General features: G+C 38.0%; 1 protein-coding gene across 7 annotated transcripts in view; it reads left to right on the top strand.

Annotated features, from left to right (window-relative positions):
- The window catches only part of golga4 (golgin A4), an 81414-nt gene that overhangs the window by 30430 nt on the left and 25946 nt on the right, over positions 1 to 25038 (top strand). For 5 of the 7 annotated variants that reach the window (XR_015925727.1, XM_088601486.1, XM_088601484.1 and 2 more), the window contains 5 exons: positions 5798 to 5881; positions 10758 to 10905; positions 20825 to 21003; positions 23223 to 23354; positions 24525 to 24680. Coding sequence is in view for 6 of the 7 variants with exons in the window: in XM_088601486.1 (XP_088457612.1) it covers positions 5798 to 5881; positions 10758 to 10905; positions 20825 to 21003; positions 23223 to 23354; positions 24525 to 24680 (699 nt within the window). In the remaining variant the exon portion in view is untranslated. The remainder of the gene's footprint in view (positions 1 to 5797; positions 5882 to 10757; positions 10906 to 20824; positions 21004 to 23222; positions 23355 to 24524; positions 24681 to 25038) is intronic. The other 2 variants (XM_088601483.1, XM_088601485.1) reach the window with 2 other exon arrangements.

Raw genomic sequence — 25038 nt, 5'->3', positions numbered from 1 at the left:
TTCACAGGAAAAGCTGCGGTTCACAGTTTATTGGAACAACGTGTGTGTGAATAGCAAAATCTTAACACAAGGCCTGCTGCGGCTTTATGTCATTCTAGTCTCGTGAAAAGAAATTCTTTAAATTCCATAAGAGATTGTTTTCACAAGTCATTTTGCAGTCTGCATCTGGAGAGCTGGAGAGACGGGAACTTCTCTGGTTCCCGTCTCTCCAGCTTCTCTCTTCTTGACTCAGCATCCCTTAACAAACTAGTTACGCGCATGAAACCCACCACATCTATTTTAGATCCCATTCCCACCACTTTATTCCAGTCCTGTTTCTCTTCTCTCTGTCCCATTGTCCTCAATATAATACATGAATCCTTGAGCACCGGCATTGTACCAACGGTCCTCAAAACTGCTGCTATTACCCCAGTGCCAAAGAAGCCTAACATGGCTCTCGACAATCTTAACAACTTTCGCCCCATCTCCATCTTACCCTTTCTCTCTAAAATTCTAGAACGTGCTGTCACACTTCAGTTACATAACCACCTCATGACAAACAACCTTTTCGAACCCCTCCAATCTGGCTTCCGTCAACTTCACAGCACAGAAACCGCCCTAGTCAAAGTCACCAACGATCTCCTAATAGCTTCTGATTCTGGTTCTCTTTCCATACTCATCCTTCTTGATCTCAGTGCTGCCTTTGACACTGTTGACCATAACATCTTGCTTTCTTGTCTCGAGACTGTGTTTGGAGTCTCTGACACTGCCCTCAAATGGTTTAAGTCTTACCTCACTGATCGCTGTCACTTTGTCTCTCTCAATGGGTACAGGTCTGAAATTGGTCTTGTCAAGTCTGGTGTTCTTCAGGGCTCAATACTGGGCCCCTTGCTCTTCAGCATTTACATGTTCCCACTTGGTCAGCTTTTAAGATCACATGGCCTCAGCTTTCATTTTTACGCTGACGATACTCAAATATACATCCATACCAAACCCGACACTGATGTGGCTGTCTCTATTCTATGTAATTGCATCTCTGACATAAAAATTTGGATGACTCAAAACTTCCTTCATCTTAACAGTGACAAGACTGAAGTCATGCTTATTGGTACCCCCCATCAACTTCGCAAAGCCAGTCCTGTAACCCTGTCTGTAGATGGCTCTGTACTTGAGCTCCAATCAAAATTGAAAAACCTTGGGGTTATATTCGATTCTGGCTTAACATTCGACCCAGATGTACAGCATACTGTCAAAACATCTTTTTTTCACCTTAGAAATATCGCAAGACTACGCCCTATGCTATCATTAACTGTGGCTGAAAAGCTGATCAACATATTTGTATTCTCTCGAATTGACTACTGCAATGCTCTGCTCCCTGGGGTATCTAAATCTACTCTGAACAAGCTGCAGTATGTCCAAAATTCAGCAGCCAGAATCCTGACCAGATCTAGTGCAAGTGTTCACATTACTCCTATCCTGGAGTCCTTGCACTGGCTTCCGGTCAAATTCCGCGTAGACTTTAAAATCCTCATGCTCACCTACAAGGCTTTACATGGCTTGGCACCTCAATACCTGTCTGAACTTTTATCGCCCTACTCCCCACCTCGCAACCTCCGCTCTTCAAATTCTGCCCTCCTTACTGTCCCCCAAGCCCGTCTACATTGTATGGGCGACAGGGCCTTCTCCTGCTATGCCCCCAAGCTCTGGAACTCCTTGCCCAAGGATATTAGAGAGTCACCTTCTCTAAACTCCTTCAAATCCAGACTCAAAACCCTCCTTTTCAGAAAAGCCTTTACTTAACTGGTTCCATTCTTCACCCCTCTGCTCTTCTTAATACCATCTTCCACGGTCTCCTCTATTGTTATTGTTGTATTGCTGTAATTATAATTGTGTCCTGTCTTGTGAAATTTTTCTTATTTATTGTTGTAGTCTTCTTATTTATTGTTATTGTCATCCTGTAAAGCGCTTTGAGAAGCCACCTTTAAAGGCGCTATATAAAATAAAGTTTATTATTATTATTATTATGACTTTTTTCTTAATCTTAATATCTCTTATTGTTAGCATGATATTTGAATGTTTAGATGCTTGAGCTTTTTAAAGAATAATGACTGTGGTATGAAGGGAAAAAGTATGTGCAAAAAATGGAGAGTATGTAAGAGGGAAAGAAATAGAAAAGTTCTGTTTCTTTTTAATTGGAAGGTGTTGAAGAGACTTCTCATATGTGTCTCAGAATTACAACCATGCACTAGCAGAAATCTGCTTATTCCATCTTGGGTCATGGTAAGATGGATCCTGTTCTGGAAGCAAAGAGGACAAGACAGGTCAATATCCTGGATGGGATGCCAGTCCATGTCAGGACACATACTGTATGCATATTTGTGACACTAGTTAACATAGCCACAAAGTCTGGAAGGTGGAAGGAAACATGACAGCACAGACAAAACATGCAAACTTCACAGAATGTTCCCCAGTCTGGAACTGAACCCAGTGCTCAAGAGTTGTGAGGCAGCAGCATTAACTGCCACTCTATTCAGAGTGTTTTGCTTTTTTGTATCTCTGAGACATCTTTACTGCCTTCCTGTCATAGTCCACTGTTCCCACCTGCTTCAATAAATCCACTCCCCAAAAAAGCAAAAGTGATGTCCCTGAACGATAACTGCCCAGTAGAATTAACATCTGTGGTGATGAAATGCCTGGAGAAGCTGGTGTTGTAACATAGCAACTCCTCCATCACAGAGTCCCTAGACCCCTTGCAGTTTTCCTACCAGAATAACAGAATAGTGGGTGATGCTGTCTCTGTAGCTCTACATACAGCCTTGGAACACCTGGATACTAAGAACTCATATGTGAGAATGCTGTTTGTGGACTACAGTTCAGCATTCAATTCAATCATTCCCAGCCAACTGGTGACAAAGCTCAGGGGACTAGGGCTGTACAACTCTGTCTGCAACTGCAATAGGTAATAAAACATCAACACCACTCACCCTTAGCACTGGCACCCCACAAGGCTGCTGTGTGAGTCCTAGATTGTACTCCCTGTTCACTCACAACTGCACAGCAAGACACAGCAACAACCACATCATTACATTTGCAGACTACACCACTATAATAGGCCTGATCAGTGATGATGACGAGTCCACTTACAGGGATGAAGTCGTACAGCTGCTGAGGTGGTGTCATAATAATAACCTGGACTAAAGAACTAATAGTGGTCTTTCCGAGACACAGGCCGCACACTCACATCCCACTCAGTATTGATGGAATGGAAGTGTAAACAGTCACCAGCATTAGGTTTTTGGGAATTCAGATTTCTAATGACCTAACCTGGACTGTGAACACAGACATTATCTTGAAGAAGGTTCAGCAGCGCCTCTATTTCCTGAGGTGCCTCAAGCAATGGGGGATGCCAGTGCCTGTGTTGGTGAACTTCTACCACTGCACCATCGAGAGTGTCCTCACAAACGGGATCACTGCGTGGTACAGAAACACCTCTCTGGAGAGAAAGGCACTGCAGAGAATGGTGAATATGGCTCCGAAGATCATCAGCTATGGTCTCACAGAGATTAAACAAATTCTGGCCATCACAGAGGACAGTCACCACCCCAGGCATGAGCTCTTCACCCCACTGCCCCCAGGCAAGAGACAAGAGCATAAGAACATTTACTACCAGACTCCTCAATAGCAGTGTGATTGGCGAACACATTTGGCCATGCCCCTCGGACCACACCTACACCGTCTACCTCATTATAATTTTACTTATTGCACACTGCAGTCATTGTTTACACGTCTGAATTGTTTACATTCAAACTGTTTACTTGTTTACTTGTACATTGTCTACTGTTTGTATATTGTCTTGATGGACTGTCCACACTTTTGTGTTTTACACTTTTGTTTACCAATCATGAGACTTACTGTAAGAAAGAATTCAATTGTACCAGTACATGTACCGATTACATATGGCAATACAGTTCAGATTTGAGATTAGCTGTTTATGTAGTGTAATATACAAGGCATCCACAGACCTCCTTTTTTATGCGTGTTGCTTTTCATAAAATATTATATGAATTTAAAATGTTTTTTGAGGAAATATGGAGCTCACTAAGGTCATTATTTCAGATGCATTCCATCCATGTGGAATGTTTGTTCTTTGTAGGAGTTGTTTGTGCAGGGGAGGGTGAATGCACCAGGGGTTCCAAAAGGTGTCATGATTCTTTAGCCACGTGGAACGTCTGCACTCTGTATTTCTGCCCCACCTCATCCTGTGTCCTGAGTGTGGAGGATGGTAGGGTGATGTGTCTCTCTCTGAGAACCCACACTGCAAGAGCTCAGCATACTGTAGATCTAGTATCTGTCAGATCTGAGGTTTCTCACAGAATTGCATAGTTACTATGTTTGTACATTAAGCATCAGTCATTCGGTCCATCCAGCTTGTTTGTTTGCTAGTGGCTAATTGATGCAAGTGTCTCATCAAGCTTCTTGAATGAAGCCAGGGTATATGCCATGATGGCTGAAGAGCTTGTTCCAGAATCCTCTATTTAAAAAAAAAATGCTTGATCTTCTCACTTAGAAAAAAGAGTTTCCATTTATCTTCTTTTTCATAATACACTGGGATGTCCATAAAATAATCTTTTTTTGTGTCATTTGTTTCTCTTTTGGTGTCATCTACTAACTTGGATTTTAGATCAATTAGATCTAGATTAGGATACCATAATTTAGATCTAATTGATATCATTTAGGAAGAACAGTAATGCATAAGGATCCTTGTGGTACTCCACTATGATATCAACCAAATTTGAGCATTCATTCTTTGTTATAGGCAGGTCTCAATCCTGATGCACTTCATTGAATGCCTATTTTTTTTAATTACTCAATAAACACTCAAAATATACCATGTATATTTATCCATTATTGTCCAAAGAATTCCTAGCATGTTACGCACAGCCCACACTTTCTAAATCCCTGTTGAGAATACACTACCCATTTCAGTACAAATGATGCTTTAGCTCAGATTGTTTCCACAGTTTTACACTTTTATTAAAAATAGTTGCTACATTAGTGGTCATTGTGTATTTGCATTGTCTTGAGTGACTTGAGTTTTGTTAATGACACAAGATTAATGTCTCTTACTTCCTGCATTTCAATTGTACAGAATATGTACCTTCAGGCCTTGGAGATTTGTCTTAAATGCTTCTTGTACATTTAACTCACCATCTTCTTCCTTGCTAATATTATGGAATATAGAACTTTGTCTTTGCTCTGGGTGATGCATGTTGTCTATTGAGCAAGTGAAATATGCAATGGCTTAACAACACATCATTAAGAGTGACTACAAAGTGATTTTTTCAGATATCAGTGTTTAGGAGTGCACACTTTAAAAGTGAAAACTGTGGTGCCACAGGGGAATATAATTCATTATTTCATTAATCTGAATCTTGAGTGCCTGGTTTACTCACTACCTTAAGTACACAATAATAAAACATCAATGCTTAAATTCTACAAAATAATTAAAGAATGTTAAGAAGCAGGTGGACTAAATCATTATCAGAGCAACACTGTGGAGGAGTGGTCAGGACTCTAAACTCAAAACAAAAACTTTTGGGTTCAAATCCTGGATGCGTCTTTCTCTCAGATTACGACAGTAGAATAGAATATCCAGATGTTTAAATATAAGTGTAAATAAATGTCACTTTGGGTAAAGCTTTAGCCAAATTATTGAATTAAAAAACATGATTATTATTACCTCTGTGCTAAGGGACATGATGCAGATCTTACTGTATGTTGCTCAGAGGCCTTTATTAAGCTTGTCTTCTGTCTTCAGGAACTTCACACCACTGAGAAGACGAGGCTCATCACTCAACTCCGTGATGCCAAGAATCTCATTGAGCAACTGGAGCAAGATAAGGTGGGTCTGGGCAAGGCGAGGGTATTCAGACTGCTTTATCCCTGTTTAACCCTTCTCTTCTCATGTTATCCACATGGGTCCAAAAGATGCCACAATAATCTGTAAAATAACTAAAATATTACACATAGTGCAACATCATAGAGTATTTTTTGTGTTTGGTGTGTTTGTAAATTGATCATAAATCACTTCATATAAAACATTAACTTGCTGCAAACCCAAATCTGTTTTTTAGAGAATCAGCATTCGAATCGCTTTTATTTGCCAGTGCGTGTCAGGTATAGACATTTGCTTTGGTACATTGGAACCTGCTCAAAACAACACCCACACAGGTGCAAAAGGAGCATTAACATTACTGACATAGTTATATTGGACAATATACAAAAGATGGGGGAGTCACAACACAGTTACAATATGTGCTCACGGTGCAGAACATGCAGACATTACAGTATGTATATAAGACACAGGAACATTCACATTTAACACTACAGTGCAAATATATGAACAATATAGACATTATAGGCAAGTTCAGACCATGTGCGAAAGTGCGGTCTGAGAAGTAAGGTGCAACTATGTAAATATGTTGGGAAGACACACCAGTTATTAAGCATCAGATATACAAGATGTATGAACTAAGCGGTAATAATAGTTCAAAGTTTTTTTTTTTCAGCTGAAACGGGGAGTTGTTGGGGGAGAATGCTGGTTAAGCAAGGATATGGCATTGGGAAAGAAACTGTCCAGGTGTCTGTTGGTTTTGGTTTTGATTGCTTTAAAACATTTTCCGGAGGGAAGCTTTTGAAATAAATTATGACCAGGGTGGGAGGGATCTGCAACAATTTTGGTGGCCCAATTCACTGCTCCAGATTTGTAAAGCACAGCATGGGATGGAAGATTGCAGCCAATCACTTTCTCAGCACACTTGATAATGCGTTGCAATTGGTTTTTGGACTGTACAGTAGCAGAGCCAAACCAGACGGTGATAGAAGAAGTAATCACACTTTCGATAATGGCTCTTGAGATGTCTCAAAAAGTACTGTACATGCGCAGCTGTGCTTTCTTTATAATGGAAGCAATGTTTTCATCCCAGCAGAGAGTGTTTGAGTTGATGATGCCCAAGAATTTGCAGGATTCCACCACATTGACAGCAGTGTCCTTGATTACCAGGGGGGAGGGTGCTGGGGGATGTTTTCTGAAGTCAATTATTATTTCTACAGTTTTAGTGGTGTTGAGATCCTATCTGTACTGGCTCTCATCGCCGTTTGTGGTGAGGCCTTTAAGACTGGTAACGTCTGCAAAATTAAGTAATTAACTGAGAAGTATCTGAGGGGATTTCCTTTTGTTAACTGGTAACAGTTTGGAAACCTTTCCAGACAGATAAACAGTCTTTTTTAGCAAATTAGTATTTGCTAGAGATTAATATCAAGAACAAAAAATTACCTTGGTTTTCATGCTAGCTTTTCCCAGGCGGTTCAGGGTTAATGTCATATTTATTAAAACATTTAAATATGTTATTGTCTAGGAAGATGGTGCTTCGCACAGTATAATTTTTTTTTATATGTGTACTTTTGATAGTGATGAGTATAATAATAATTGCTTACACTTTTATAGTGCTTTTCTGGACACTCTACTCCAAGCACTTTACAGATATGGGGGACTCCCCGCCACCACCACAAATGTGCAGCACCACTTGGATGATGTGATGGCAGCCATAGTACGCTTGTACACTCACTACACACCAGATATCAGTGGGGAGGAGAACTCATAGATGGGGATTATTAGAAGGCCATGATTGGTAAAAAGACCAGTGGGAAATTTGGCCAGGACACTGGGCTAACACCCCTACTCTTTTCGAGAAACGCCCTGGGATTTTTAATGACCATGGAGAGTCAGGAACTCAATTTTATATCTCATCAGAAGGACGGCGACTTTACAGTACAGTGTCCCCATCACTATACTTGGGCATTAGGACCTACACAGACCACAGGGTGAGCGCCCCCTACTGTCCCCACCAACACCTCTTCCAGCAGCAATCTTAGTTTTCCCTAGGAGGTCTCCCATCAAGGTACTGACCAAGCTCACACCTGCTTATCTTCAGTGGATTGCCAGTTGTGAGCTGCAGGGTGGTATGGCAGTATAGAGTATAGATATTGTAGAGCAAACAGTGAACTGACACTATTTCCTGTTGTTATTTTTACATTGTTAAAATTGTACTTTTGTCTTTTTCTGCCCATCAGTTTTGTATTAAAAGTTACATTCTGGTATGTGAGTTTAGAAACTGCTCTCCGTCTTATGGTAAAGGGATGCACAAAGAAAAATAGAAAAATAAACTGACTTAATTTGAAGGACAGGCCTTGCTGAAAGTGAACAGAAAATGACTTCTTTCATCACCACAGCTGTAATAAACCTTTGACCTCTTGAACACAAGATAAAGAGAGATAATGGAGCATGAACCCTCCTAGCAGGAACTGCAGAGCCAGGCCACTGTGGAATGCTTTTGACCGATATCACTGTGAAGCACTGCTACACACACATATTGTACCTGGTTTAGAAATAAGGATGCCCACTGTTTTCTTTGTGCTATATTCTGTTTCTCTATAGTGGAATGTTTCTTTGTGTGACCTCTTACAATTTTGAAAGACTATCTCTGATTGTTTTTAGGTTGTTCTGGTTGTGAATAATTAACAAAATGAGTAGGCAAAAGGAAATATCACACTATTTTCATTTTCAAATTATACCCACAGTATATGCAATGCTTAGAATGTGAAAGCAGAATTCATTATGATTTGGAGGAGCTAAGAAATTTTAAATAACAGGAAGTGCAGTACCTTGCAAAAGTATTCAGACCTTTGCATAGTTTTCACTTTTTAGTGCTTTAAAACCTGCACCCATGACACTTAGAATTTGTTATGAATATCTGTTCTAAACACAACCTACTCCACTCCATTCACATTTAATATGAAAGAAAAATGGCAAGGTAATGATTGTATAAGTATGTAAAACCCTTTTTTATGGCAAACCTTTAAGCACACAAAGTTACCTTAAGGAGCCACAAAATCAGTTGAGTTGCCATGCTTTCAAGAAAAATACAACATTCTCTGCTTGAAATTCATTACCTGACTGGTAAAGTCTAAAACATTAGGAAGGTCCTTATTATCCCTTTGAGAATTATAAAGTAAGTTATTAAGAAGAATTCAGTGGTGACTTTGAAATACTGTTAGGATATAATGTCACTGTCACTCCACAAAGGGGTGTGTAAGGAACACAGAAAAACACCACATGTCCCAGTGCATGGGCTTTGGAACAATGCACATTAGTGACACTGCATAGATGTGGTCAGATAAGATAGAATTGGAATATTTTGGTATAAATGCAAAGAGTTACAGGTGACACAGATCCAGCATAGTGCATCACTCAGTTAAAACCAGAACTGCTGTCAACTATGGCTGTGGCAGCAGTATGTTATACTGTAATTCAGATTCTTATGAGCAGGGACTGGGAAGTCTGTCAACATTTGTAGGAACATAGATGGGGCATATTGAGAAGGAAAACCTGCTTCAGACCTTAAACTGGGTCAAAAATTCATGTTTCAGCAGGGCAGTGATATGAAGGCCAAGGCCAAAAATACACTGAAGTGGCTTAAGAATAATAAAGTGAATGTCCTTGAGTGGCCCAGTCAAAATCCTGATTTGAATCCTATTTAGAATCAGCGGAAAGACTTGAAAATGCTTTCCATAAATTGCTTGAGAAAAATCTTGAGAGAGCTCGAGAAAATGTGCCAAGAATGGGAAGAGATTGCATCAAGATGATGTGCAAAGTTGCTAGAGACTTACCCAAAAAGACACAAATCTGAATACTTATGTACTAATTAATTTTATTTTCTCTTCAGTTCTGTTGCCATTTACTGTAACTTATTATACCCTTAGAAGTTCTTGGTTTGAGCATTCAGACTTTGAATAAATTAAGTTTAAAGAAGTATGTGCATCATTTTGTAATTTAATCAGAAGAGACATTGCGGTAAGCGTCTGAACATGTTAGCAAGACATTGTGAATGATGTAGGGTGTAATGTCACCCTTGAAATGACTGCCTGGGTGTATTTTTTAAATGTATTATATGAGATAACTTCTTTATCAATGTAATTATTGTTCCACTTCTAATGAGAAGGGAATTTCATGTCATCAGCACAATGAAAACATTGTAAACAGAAACAGATTGCTGAGCGTGCAGAGTTTTTTTTATTGATCGAGTAATCAATTTAAAAAAAAAGTATGAGTTTAGAATGCAGGTCAGTTCCTGTCTGTTCAGACACTACTAAATCTATAGTCAAGGACTTTATTTTACAAGTTTGTTTTGGTACATGATTGTTTGGATTCATAAAGTCAGTCCACAATAACATTGTTTCATATCGTACAATGTAACCAAGTTGCTTTAATTCTTTTAAAAAACTGCATTGAATGAAAGTGAACTCCTGGTTTGAAAGATTAAAAAAGGGGACTAGCACAATAGACTAACTAGTGTTTTTACATTTTGTTTGTTATACTGTATAAAGGTAAAAACAAACTATAAACGAGTTCATTCTTCTCATCTCTTGTTTAACTGGTTGGGTGGTTGCACTCAAATAAAGAGTGGAATCTTGAACTGTGTCCAGAAAGCTGATTGCACAAGCTGAACAGTCAGTAGACGCTATAACTTTGGGGGACTGGCAACCCCAGAATAGGCAAGTTCAGGAGTGGCAGAAGTGTGCACAGGGTGGATTTGCAGAACTTTCTTCATGACCACATAGTCGCTTAGACTGTAGTGCAATAGAGGAAATTTAGACAAAAAGAAGAGGGGGTAGCTGGACCACAGCTGATTGGGGTGCTGTTTCTTTTGGTGTGTCAGGGGATGGTCATTGCTGAAACCAAAAGGCAGATGCACGAGACACTGGAGATGAAGGAGGAGGAGATCGCTCAGCTTCGCGCTCGGATCCAGATGGTAGCCGCCCAACGCGATGAACTGCAGGAGCAGAAGGAGAAGTCGGAGAAAGCTGGTAAGTACCCTGGGCTCTTTTTTTGTTTTAAGGGCCATTTACAAAACTCATAACATTGACCATTTCAGTTATTTTTTTATTCATTATTGCTTGTTCTATAATTGCAGAGTTAAGATGGCTGTTATTTCTTTTTAAAAAAATATGCTTAGAAAACTTGAGATGGTAAAATAGAAAGGTTATAATGCTTACACTAATAACTTTTAAAAGCTGGGGTTTTCGTGCCAGTTCTGTCACTGGATGTCTCTGGGAAATGTTAATCATCGCTACAAGGCCATTGCAGATTGTGTAGTCTTACCATAACACTGGCATTGTGGAGCCTTTGATTTCTTACATCCATATACGAAAAACTAATCAATTCAGTGCTTATTCTATTCTTTATAAACTCAGTGTAGCTCTCAAGCTTAGTTCTATAAATATACTGTGATGGTAGGCTAATAAATTTGAAAGTCAGTGTTTAATTACTTACATACTTCTCGTTTGAAATGTTTGTTACCTAGTTTAAGTGGAGTTAATTCTGTCATGTCATGTTCAGCTTCACTACACTTAACATTTAACAGAATTGCACCAGGGAGGGTGACTGGAGTGTAATATGAAGGGAACAAATGAGGAGGCTCTTTTTGCAGCTGACAGAACTGTACTAGATTTCTAATAAAGATTCAGGTCTTTTTTCTTAACCAGTTTCTTTTATTCTGTCCTAATTACTCTAAATTAAATTAAAAGGGATTGAAAGGATCTACAGTGCCTTGAGAAAGTATTCGGCCCCCTTGAACTTTTCAACCTTTTGCCACATTTCAGGCTTCAAACATAACAATATAAATTTTTTATTTTATGTGAAGAATCACCAACAAGTGGGACACAATTGTGAAGTGGAACGAAATCTATTGGATTTTTGAAACTTTTTTAACTAATAAAAAAATGAAAAGTGGGGCGTGCAAAATTATTCGGCCCCCTTGCGTTAATACTTTGTAGAGCCACCTTTTGCTGCGATTACAGCTGCAAGTCGCTTGGGGTATGTCTCTATCAGTTTTGCACATCGAGAGACTGAAATTCTTGCCCATTCTTCCTTGCAAAACAGCTCGAGCTCAGTGAGGTTGGATGGAGAGCGTTTGTGAACAGCAGTTTTCAGCTCTTTCCACAGATTCTCGATTGGATTCAGGTCTGGACTTTGACTTGGCCATTCAAACACCTGGATACGTTTATTTGTGAACCATTCCTTTGTAGATTTTGCTGTATGTTTGGGATCATTGTCTTGTTGGAAGATAAATCTCCGTCCCAGTTTCAGGTCTTTTGCAGACTCCAACAGGTTTTCATCCAGAATGGTCCTGTATTTGGCTGCATCCATCTTCCCCTCAATTTTAACCATCTTCCCTGTCCCTGCTGAAGAAAAGCAGGCCCAAACCATGATGCTGCCACCACCATGTTTGACAGTGGGGATGGTGTGTTGAGGGTGATGAGCTGTGTTGCTTTTACGCCAAACATATCGTTTTGCATTGTGGCCAAAAAGTTCGATTTTGGTTTCATCTGACCAGAGCACCTTCTTCCACATGTTTGGGGTGTCTCCCAGGTGGCTTGTGGCAAACTTTAGACGAGACTTTTTATGGATATCTTTGAGAAATGGCTTTCTTCTTGCCACTCTTCCATAAAGGCCAGATTTGTGCAGTGTAAGACTGATTGTTGTCCTATGGACAGACTCTCCCACCTCAGCTGTAGTTCTCTGCAGTTCATCCAGAGTGATCATGGGCCTCTTGGCTGCATCTCTGATCAGTCTTCTCCTTGTCTGAGCTGAAAGCTTAGAGGGACGGCCAGGTCTTGGTAGATTTGCAGTGGTCTGATACTCCTTCCATTTCAAGATGATCGCTTGCACAGTGCTCCTTGGGATGTTTGAAGCTTGGGAAATCTTTTTGTATCCAAATCCGGCTTTAAACTTCTCCACAACAGTATTACGGACCTGCCTGGTGTGTTCCTTGGTCTTCATGATGCTCTCTGCGCTTTCAACAGAACCTTGAGACTATCACAGAGCAGGTGCATTTATACAGAGACTTGATTACACACAGGTGGATTCTATTTATCACCATCAGTCATTTAGGACAACATTGGATCATTCAGAGATCCTCGCTGAACTTCTGGAGTGAGTTTGCTGCACTGAAAGTAAAGGGGCCGAATAATTTTGCACGCCCCACTTTTCATTTTTTTATTAGTTAAAAAAGTTTCAAAAATCCAATAGATTTCGTTCCACTTCACAATTGTGTCCCACTTGTTGGTGATTCTTCACATAAAATAAAAAATTTATATCTTTATGTTTGAAGCCTGAAATGTGGCAAAAGGTTGAAAAGTTCAAGGGGGCCGAATACTTTCGCAAGGCACTGTACATTCAAAAGACCAATGGTTCAAATTGTTCAGACAATTCTGTCCTAATGGCTGTTCTAACCACTTTTATTGTTGCATGTTAGCAGCAGGCAGAGGAAGTTGATTGGACTTTCAAAACAGCGGTCTTATTGTTTATTATATCAGCTGCATTTATAAAAAACTTGCACAAGAAAGTTTTATTCTGTTTAGCATAATACTGCAAAGCATACATTTTTTAAAACAGTAACACACAGTAATCAGTTTTTGTATTGCCCAAAATTTGCTTTGTTTACATATTTATAGAGGAATTTGTTTATGATATTGCTGAAACATTTTGGAAATGCAACCCCACATTCCCTACAAGCATTTGACAGAATGAATGTAGTTTTGGAAAGTTTGGCTGTGGCATCATTATAAAATTTCTTATCTGAAGGTTGAGACATTGTATGGTTGTATACGTTAGGTACCTCAGGTTTATGTTGTTCTTTGCCTGGGAATCCTTTCATATTTTGACGTGATGAGACATTGTCAGCAGTATAGTGGACCAGTGCATGAAGCAGAAATCCCTGTGAATCCTTCTGTATGAGGAGGTTGATCCACATTCAGCAAGAGTCAGTGGAGCACAAATATCAAATTATGACTGAAATAGCAGTTTGTAGTGAAATCACTATTAACAGCATTCCAACTGCTCAAGTGGGTATCAGGTGGCCCCATTACTATAATATTGTCATCATTAAAACACTTTGTTGTCTTAAACTAAACTTCAAGAACCCTTCCTGGTTCCAATTAAATGCAATGCTCTACAACTACAAAGTGAGACTAACCTGGCAATCTTGCTCTTTCCTATTCTCCATATTTCCTACTGATGCAGTTGTGCACCCACAGATATTGTTGCAAGGGCACTAGTATTCGGTTATTCAGCGCTGTTTCGTGATCATTTCAGTGCGATTCATGGGTCTTTTCAGGGTGCCCGGTTTTGTCAGCAGTTGGGATGTTACCAGCTTTTGGATTGTTATCTGGTGGATTTGCTTGAGTTGATTCATGCCAGCAACACTCACTGAGCTCCTGCACTCAGCTACAACATCATTGCAGTGCGCTAACCTCTACATTCTTCATGAAAGCAGCATAATTTTTGTACTGTATGAAGCAGTGTTTAGGGTCCTGGACTTGTAACTGAAAGGCTGTAGTTTCTATTTCCCAATGAGATACTACCCCAGAGCAAGTTATTTCCCCAGATCGCTTCAGTGTAATACCCTGCTGTATAAGTTGGTATAGGTTTTGGACAAATGCATTGACAGAATAAATTAGTATTACTATACATATTAATCCTAAAAAGCATATATTGTTACTTTTTTAATTGACACTTGTCAATTGTCAATTAAGGTTGAAAATACATATTGCGTTTCTAAAGTGTTTCAGTGTGCATATTTTTTTGATAACACGGTTTCTCCATTCAAATTGTTTTAACAATTATATTAAATTAATTGAGCTGTTTACTTCATTAAGAAGTAGAATAGAATACTTTAAGCCACATGCAGTACCTCCATTTTCAATGTATTTATTTAATAGCAAATGCCTGTATTTTTTAAATGCTGTAAAGCTCAAATTTTGTGACTTTAGCTTTCACTAACTTTTAAATTTGTTCTGTGGGAGCCTCATATAGCAGTATGAGGGTTCTGCCCTTTGTTACAGAAACTCTACATGTTTTGATGTTACTTCTGACAGAATTTGATTGACCATTTATAGTATTTCAGACTACCGTTCATACCCTTGAAGGGGGCCAGGAGGTGGTCTTTAACAAAAGTATATTTTTTTATATAAAAGCAAATAGTACACTGGCCTTATTTAAACACTTTCATTTTGAACATGAACACTGTTACAGTCTTTTCTTGTTTTAGCTAAACATACCATGACTATTTCTACTTTTATGTCATTTTGAACTGTCATTCCATTAATATAGTTAAAAAAGAAAAGGTTGCTAAATTATGAACAAGTAGAATGAATGCTATCTTATGTATTGCATACTTGAATGCCACATTAATTAGTATAGATGTGTGTTTCAAAGCCATTGAGTTTTTTCGACTCTTACACTCCATTTTATTTTTATGCATCCACGCATGCCAATAAGTGAATCATGGTGCCTTTCCCAAGCCTTGTATGAACAGGACTGGGGTAAGGGCAACTTTTTATTTCTGCACCAAAAGGGAAATGCTTTGGGCTCTCCAAATGGAAATACTTTGATTCTCAGGCAATGGTTACTATATTTAGCTAAGGTAAATTGCTGAAATTATTGTACTTTTGCCATTTGGAAATGGTGATTAAATTATATTTAATCTGAATTAAAACAGTTTTAAAATTTTGACACTCTTTTTGTGGTTGTTAAATCACTCTGTATGTCTTCATCAACACTGCAAACTTTATGTACAGAAGAAACCGGAATTAGTCTAGAGTATTGTAGGTATAATATAGCATTGTAAATCAAGGGAAGAGAATTTGGATACTTTGCCTTCTCTTCAAAATGTTCTACAAAACATATATTTCACTCTAATTTGCAGTGATGAAATTGATTTGAATAAATGATGTGAAGGCTTTCTCTGGTAGGGCTGTGACTTTTTTCTTTACAAAAGGCAGTGTGGTACTGGCCTGGGAGTGTTTGTACTGTGTCTGTTAGGGTAGGTTTACTCCCACGATGTTTCTTGCTCCTGTCTTGCGCTGAGCTGCTGGTGAACAGTTTAATGTCAGAGTAATCTTTGATCTGTACTGTGATTTTACAGAAGCAGACAGTGTTGTCCAGACCATAATTCAGAAACTTTGTGTTAATGCTAGGAGACTCCTTCCTTTTATGCGTTTCTACTCAAATTATGTTTTTTGATAGGCAAATGAACTAGCTACTTCTATTGCCTAGCATTTTTGCATGTTTACAGTATACTATTGTATATTTACATTCATTATCTAGAACATTAAAATACCCCTGTTTGCATGATTAGGCTGTGCTGTTTAAATTTTTTTACAGCTCTTCCTATCTCAGTTAAAGATTATCAGAACAAAGTTTGGTCTAAGCATGATAATTAGCTACGTTTTATGTCTGTGTGTACACCCTCTCCCTACCTTATGCAAGACTCAGACCTAAAAACATCTATGGGTTCCATAATAAAATTTTCTAGTGCAGTTTCCACCAGGGCTCTGTTTTAGATTTCAGTTTTTGTACACATACTGTATGGTAATTTCTGCACATTATCTTTTGCTTTTTCACTGAAAATTCCCTATGTTTACTGTTTTTACTATTTACTGTGTATTTTGTCCTATGTTTAATTCACACTGAACACTGTAGGTAATGACATATACAGTTTTTTCACAAATAAATAAATTTGCTAAAAGGTCATTCTGAAGTATTATCTGTACTGTATATTTTTAAGTGCATTCTGTATTTGGTGTTTAGATATTAGAATTATAAAGTGATCAGCACACACACTTGATAACCATTAAAGCTCAACAAACACTGGTGAGCCTGCAGTTCAGCTCTCCTGTCTCTCCTTCCTCACTCACAAATAAAGGAAGATCACTGCGATATTATGAATGGTAATTCTCTGCATATATTCACATAACGACTTAGAAAAGGTCGCTTTTAACTTGCGTAAGATTCATGTAACGAATCGTGAGGAACCAAACCCTTATGTAATCAGGGGAGTGGGTTTATATAATTAAAAAATGTAGGCCAATGTCTTCTGATGTCTCTTATAGTGTAGGTGTACTGTAAAAACATAATTGTGGAGGTGCAGTTAAGTTTTTGAGGGTTTGATGGTCTAGATTTGGCTTCTTTTGTGAAAAGAGCATTGTTCCTTTGTGTAACCATGCATATACTGTATGCATACATAGTACAGTAACTACATTTAATGATTTAGCTATGGAACATCCATAAGCAGACACCTGCATCATTAAAGCCAATCTAATCAGCCTTTGAAAACAAGCAGTGTATTTTGCAGGTTGCTGAAGACCAGCTTTATGAATGGGTTTTTATTCTTAACTTCCATTGGGTTAAGCAGTTCAGTGTAAAATGGAATAACCACTGATTGCCTGGGGTAAAGGCCAAAGAAGTGAGGGGTGTCACTGCAAATAAAATGTTTGCAGTTGGAATATATTTTAAATATATAAAATTACTTACTAACCGACTTTCAGTTGCAGTTTACACTTCCTCTTTTTCTGAGATAAAATGAACTTCACTTCTCAGTTTCTTGATCAAAATCAGACTTTGTTTCAAGTCAGGATTGTTCCAAAGCATGTCTCTGGATGATTTTACAGGAAGAAAAAATAACTGTTTTAAATCTCTTCAAAAATGGCCCAGACCACAGGAAAAGCAATCTGTTTTGATTTTGCTTTGGTGCCTTACAATGTAGGTAATATTTTCTTATTATATAAAGACGTCTGATATTGACATGGGGAAGAAAGTCTGTTTTCAAAATATTTGTTTGTGAAAAGGGCAATCAAGCCTATTTTTTTTTTGTGGATGATATGGATATGCATTAGACTAATAACATCACTAAATAAATGTGCTGCAAATAGGAAAAGAGAATATAATGAGATTATAATCCCTGGGATGCTGTCCCTATGAAGACTGTATTACAAACCTGAAGCTACTCCTTAATTTGTCACACGTTTGGTTTTAAAAAGCCCCTTATATGTGGATGATTACCCAGTATTGTTTTTGTGTAGGCGTTACGATGTAGCAGTACTTCCTTGTTTTAAGAAGAATTTTTCATTAAAATATGACTCTATTTCATAAAATGGCCTCCATTTTTCAATATTGCAATACATCTTGATGTTTTAAAAATGGAATGATTACTTCTTTGGCATACTGTACTTAGTATCTTATAAAAATTGCTCCAGTATTAGGGGGTCCAAAAGCCCTCTTAATTCTTGTTATGGCTTTGGAGTTTGAAGCTCTCTGACAGAAGGGTGAGATTGCCTGAGATCCATCGTATTTTCCGCTGAGCAGCCTGCAGTGTGTATGACTGTTACCCATTATCTCTTCTGTGTGCTTTCAGCCCCTCTCCATCCATTTTGCTAGTGCTGACTCTCTGTGCCCTGTAACTTGTGCTTGTGCTGATTCATGGTTATACTTGTCCTGCATGCACTTTGCAAACATTAGAATGTGTTTTTCCTAGTCACTGATATATGCAGTTAAAACATCTGCTCTGTAAACAATCATGTGTAGAAACAAACTGCACTGCAATTTCCGAAGTAGTCTTTTCAGTAATTTGTCTAACCTTTAAAGGTTCTTTTTTAAAGAAACTGGGGCAAAGAGAAAATCTAATATGATTTACATCGTGCTATAGTATAGTACTATACATATAAGATAATCTAGTAATCTATTCTTATATTATCACTATTATATTTATGTAGAATCTAGTGGTCTTTCATGCAGCATAAAACTCAGACTCTGGTCTTGTACAGTCAAAGCAAAAATAGTCCAAACCTTACTTGTTAAAGAGCAACATTTAAATGTTGTCATCTCAGGCAAGCAACACTACACCAGTATGTAATGCCCTGTTTGATACAGGATATGGGATTTTTGGTTCTAAAGAGAACTGCAGAGAAAAAATCTTTGTCATGGATGTTTGTCAATCCCTTTTTCATAAGTAATGCATGTTCAGGTGAAAACTGCTTTATTTTTCCATGAATGTGCAACCTTATACATGGACCATGTTTTTGTAGAGACAATGTAGCTATAATTTATATAGTGATGGATCTACAAAAGACCAGAGAATGGCAGCATGTAGTCTTTTTTCATGTTGTTACTGTGAGCGAAAAGTCAATTTCTTGTGATAGACTTGTTTAAGAGGCCTTCCCACTGCTGAGAATTAGTTTAAGATCTAGGCTCAGTTCACAAAATGACAGCATTGTCACTAATTGTCACCATGGTCCCTCTTTCCAAAGCTTCAGTCCTCAACAAGAAACCTGTTTGCCAAAGTGTTTACATTTCAGTTGTCAGTGTTAAACGACTTGTCTAGTTTGAAGTAAATGTCCTGTGCAGTCATTTGTCTCCAGTGTTTATAACCCATGGGGGCTGTGTTAAGTGGGAACCTGCATGTCTACTGGACAGCAGCTGGCAGTTGCCAACAGGCCCAATGGGGTGTGGACAAAGTAAACCTGAGAGATAACTTGAAAACTTAAACAGCAGATTGACTTTTAACAAGAGAAATGAGCTATATAGACCTTTTCTGAAAATGATATTTTTGCAACTGTCTTACATTCTCAACAATGTCTGGGACTGTAATTTCCTTGCAACATAATATTGTTGTTTTCCTGGATAAAAACCCAAAGAATCCTTGCCAGTTTCCACTAGACAAAAAGTGAAGGTTCATTCAGGTGATCACTCATATACAGTAAATATATGTAAGTGCTGTTCACTGAGCTGTGTAAAAGGTGCATTTGATATATATTAGTAAACCTACAATTAATGAAATATTTTTTGGATATGAAGACCTGAGAATAAACTTGCAGTATCTATAATTTTTCACATTACAGTACATATGAGTGTTTTTGCTTGCATTATACCAATATTTAGGTTAGGTCCATATCACAGACCTCTAAGTCTCAAATATATCTGATCTACAGTAAATGTCATCTTTCACATAAGGATTTACCAAACTAAGGGCCCATGATTCATAACATGACTTTTTTTAAAGCGTATAAAAGGACATTGGAATAGATAGAAGCATGGAGGAGAAAAAAGCCCTTTGGCATTGCAGAGATTTTATCTGGGCACAAACAGGAGCTCTGTATTGGCAGAACCCATAGGAGTTCAGGTCAGGCGAGCAAAATGCTAATTAGCAAAAGCTTATACATTTTAAAAATTATATAAATTTACTTACTACAAATTATAACTACTGTAGCTGTAGATTAGTTTCATAATGCTTTTTCCTGCAGTTCTTCCTTCTGCTACAATGACTTCAGAATGTACTGCAAAAGATAGTGAATTCCTAGGTTCTAGTGTGCAGTGCAAGCTGAAGTTTTTTTTCCCATTTGGATATTGAAGTTAAGGCTTATCAACCTTGTGTAGTTGCTCTCTTTGTAGTGTTACAACTTTTTTTCTGCTGTATTTGTCTCCGGAATTATAATTCCTGTGTGCTGAGTCTTAAGACATTCTGTAATTCCTATTAACTTCATCAAAATATATTACCTATATTTATGAGAACAACCTAAATACAATCAGAAACAAAGCAAATTTTACAGTGATGTGCATTTTTTATTTCTTTTTATAGCTTAGGGATTCTGTACAGAAAAGTCCAAAGCTGCAAGATTTTATTCTTTGCTAATCAACAGTGGTAGCACTTGTTCTGCATTTGTTATTTGTGTGTTCTGCAAAAAGTAATTTGCATGAGAAGTGCGTTTGCAAGAGTATAAGTGTTGCTGTACATTTATTCCATCCTTATTTTTTCACCTGTATCCATCCCATTGGTGTTACAAGAACATAGGTCCATATGTATTTAAAAAGACAACACACAAACAGAAAAATTTGCTGTTGTTTCTATCCATGTGTTACAGTGAATGACATTGTAATGTTGTCTCCTAGCCTTTGAGGAGCTGGAGAGGGCTCTGAGCAATGCACAGAAAGCTGAGGAGGCCAGACGACAGCTCCAGGCCCACATGGAAGAGCAGATCAAGGCTGTGGAAAAGGCCAGCGAAGACGAACGAAAGAGTCTACAGCAGGAGCTCACCAAAGTGAAGCAGGAGGTGGTCAGCATCATGAAGGTAATCCCTGAGCCCACTTTGTTGGCAGACAACCTTGATTCAAGTCGACAAGTATGAACAGGTTATAAGAGGTTGTTTGAACAGGAGTGTACTTGTATGGTGCTGTCCCTTCTGCACTTTGCTGAAATCCGTTAACATCCGGAGGTCTCACCACATGAGATCAGGGAAGTCTGACACAATTTTCACTGTAGGAGATTATTGAAAAAATAAACTGCACAGAAGAGTAGATGTTATGTGCTCATTAGATACGAAAACCTGATGACTTATCCATATATTTATTTCAAAAGTGACCCTCTAATCATCTTAACCTTATCCTTCTGGTAACCAAATAGCATAGCAGCAAATCTTTTTCAATTCTGAAGGTTCATGGATCAGGCGGAGCTGCCAGGAGACAAAAATGAGCTGTAGGTTATTTATGGAGTACAAAGCTTCCTTCTCCTGTATTTCCAAAATATCTTCGTGTAACATATTCAACTAAAACCCTACTGAGCGGAAGAGAGGCCCCCATATTTCTAACCTATAACAGCTGTTTTTACTAAAAATGAAATAAATGTACAGGCACATCACATTGCTTCAGTCAGTCTGGGATTTCCTCATAAGTCATCGCAGAAGCTTAAATGTTAACAGTGCCTAACATCTTTCATCTAAATTATATTATTAGCTATTTAAATACGTTTTTCATTTCTATCAAATGGTTTTGCTTCATTTAGAAACAAACTGTTACAACATTGACTCCCCAACCTCCCATATTAAAGGAGTATGAAGTAACAAGATTGTATACTTACAGAAGAATTGTTTTAGGTTATAGCTTTAGTGTTATTAACTAAAACCAAGCTGATTTTCAAATGGCAAAATAAGCAAACTCATGAACAGCCATTCATCCATTTTCTAACCGCTTTATCCAGTTAAGATTTGCCTGGGGAGCTGGAGCCTAACCTGGCAAGCAGGGTATAAGGTAGGAATACACCCTGGACGGGATGTCAGTCCATCGCAGGGTCCACACAGACATACACACACTCACACCAAGGCCATTTTATTCCAGAAGCCAGTTAACTTTCCAGTATTTGGACTGTGGGAGGAAACCAGAGCACCTGGCAAAACCCAGGCAAACAAAGGGAGAACAAACAAACTCCACGCAGTTAGCACTCTGGAATTGTCCAGAATTGAACCCAGGGCCCCTGTGAACCTACAAAACTAACCACTGTGCCACTATACTGGACACTTATGATCATCCATCCATGTTCTAGCTGCTTTATCCACGGAGTCCGAGCCTATCCTGGCAAGCAACAAGCGGAAGGCAGGTTACGCTCTGGATGGGACACCATTGCATAGCAGGGCACACAGAAACACACTCACACCAGGGCCCATTTCCCCAGAAGCCAATTAACCTACCCGTATTTGGGCTGTGGGAGGACATAAATGCACCCAGAGGAAACCCAGGCATTGTGAGGAAACAATGCTAACCACTGTGCCACCGTGCTTCCGACTTATAAATATAATATTCTCAAATTTCAAAATATGAACATTGTAGAATTCTGATACTGAATTTTAAAAAATTGAGCCCATTTACTCAGTTTGTAAACTTCTTTTCCATCAGACATTCAGTTCTAGTTGTGGTTTGTTGCCATATAAAAGCATGTGTAGTTTCAAGTTTATTGTCCAGAAGAATAATCTGTTTCTAATACATTTCCCAGAGAATTTCCTTTGGGATAATGTATTAGATTTGTCTAAATTTACACATTAAAGGAACCATCTTTTCTGTTTGAGAATCATCTTTTCCATCTGAGGTTAACTTTTGTTTGCTATGAAAGAACATTCCTCATTGATACATAGCCATCAATGGCTGTGTATTTAAAATGTATTTAATTTGCATGATAAATTGCAGTTTTCTTTATTAACTATTGAAACTGGTTCAAGTTTAATGTCTCTAATTTAATGTTACATTAGTAAACTGTATTCTTTGATGAAGCTATTGCTTTTTTAAGGTTAAGGTTTTTTTGGTGTCTGTTAATTTGTGAAATAATCTTTTTAAAAGTCCTAAATTTGATTGAAGATGCTTGTGACCAGTTGTATGTCAATTGTGGGCATTGTACAAAACTCAAGAAAATCAAATAGACATTATGCTGAGTTTCATCTGATCTTAGCTGTACCTTCTGGAAAGTGGGAACCATTCTCTGTAACAAAGGTGTCCTATTCTTGTGTAATGGCATATGCTGCAGAAATCTTCTGAGGATTGGAAAGCAGAGGTTGAGAAACAGCACGCAGAAGCCCTAGCCAGCAAAGACCAACATCTAAAAGAGATTCTGCAGGTTCGCGAGGCTCAGATTGAGGAGCAGATCAGCCTAGCTGTGGTACTGTACTTGTGTAATTTTATAGCTCAGTCATTTTGTGTTGTATATTTCTACATAGCCCCTTTTGTTAAGAAACCCTGTATTTGACATCAGGAAATCACAAGGATAGGTGAAGGGAAAGATTAATTTCAGATTTTGGTTGTTTTTTGTTCTTAATCATTTGTTTTATTTATGGAACTTTAACAGTTTATTTTTGTTTATAATTAGAAACCACAATATAACGTGTTTCCAGCCTTGCCTGTTTTGTGCTTCCTCTAAGGAGGAGCCAGCTATTAAAGGCTATCATATTGTGACTGAATCTTTTAGCTTCCAGAAAATCAATTGTTAGTTTGTCTAATTCTTTTATATCTAGCAAATTGATACTTAGTATTAGGTATTAAGATTGTTGCTGAACCTTTAACTTTTGTGTTGATAAAGGATGTTAAGTCTATAAGAATCTCTGCACAATAACCACATTAGAATGCTCAAAATTAAAGTTACATTTGAGTTTAGCTTTTGTTTGCCCAAACAGGTCTTCATGACATCCGAATTCTCTCAAAATCAATATTTAAAATAAATCAGTTAACCCTAAATTCCAGCTTAAAGCAGAACTGCAATGCTATTTTTATATTTGAGGGTTATAACGAATTGGCAGTGATGAGCACATTTCAAACCACAATGAAACTACAAAGTACATGGTAATATGTTCAAGTTCCAATTTACATTATAAAAAAACAAAGTTTGAATGTGTCAGTGTAGCGCAATATTGCTGTTACTGGGATTCAGAATGAAGCACCAAAACATTGATGAGGCGAAAGCAGCTACTATTTTGTAAATAGTAAATAGTTTATAGTATTTTCATGAAACACTGTGCCTCTGACTTATGAACATGACATTCTCAAATTATATTATAAATAATACGTATGTCTTATTTTTATTAATTATATTTACACAATGATTAATTATATATAATTACAACAAAAAAGTAGTCAAATATTCACAAAATATTTTCTACATCACAGTACAGTGTAACATACATGTGTTAAAATGCTTTTAGGCATTTTTTGTGGAAGGTTTTTAATTGTATTTTTAACAGCCTGCACCAAAAATAGTAGACAAGCTCAGAGCAGAGACTAGGATACATTTCTGATGTGTCACTTGCTTTTCACTGTTGTTGTCTCCTGTGATCAGGAGCGATGCCAAGGGGAGTATTCCCAGATGATGCAGGAGAAGGAGCAACAGGCTGCGTTGGCACTGGAGGAGGTGGAACTTCAGAAGAAGGCAGTGCAAGCAGAGGCCCAGAACAGAGTGCAGCAGATGGAACAGGAGCTGGAGAGTAGCAGGACTGTAAGTGCAGGGCAAAGTTGGGGAGGAATATGTATTTGTTGACCTAATCTGGAAAATCCTGACGATTTATTTCTGTTTCTGAGCACAAATTCCACCTGTCTTTTAAATACGTAGCTGATCCTACTATTGACCATTGTCCAGATAAAGCTTTTTGGAGACTTAACTGTGGGAATATAATTAATGTGCAAAGGTTAAAACTTTCACCTTTATTTTAAAACAAAATCATTTTAGTTAATTAAAATATGCACTATGAAAGGTTCCAAATACAGATTTAAACTTCTGACTTCTTTAAAAGATAACCATTATACTGTAGCCTTATTTATGTTGGAGAGCCTCCTAAAGAATATATTACTTTGGA

The sequence above is a fragment of the Lepisosteus platostomus genome, chromosome 12 (genome assembly GCF_059453375.1).
Source record: "Lepisosteus platostomus isolate fLepPlt1 chromosome 12, fLepPlt1.hap1, whole genome shotgun sequence".
NCBI lineage: Eukaryota > Metazoa > Chordata > Actinopteri > Semionotiformes > Lepisosteidae > Lepisosteus > Lepisosteus platostomus.
The sequence above is the reverse complement of the archived record's forward strand: the minus strand, read 5'-3'. Positions and strand labels throughout refer to the sequence as shown.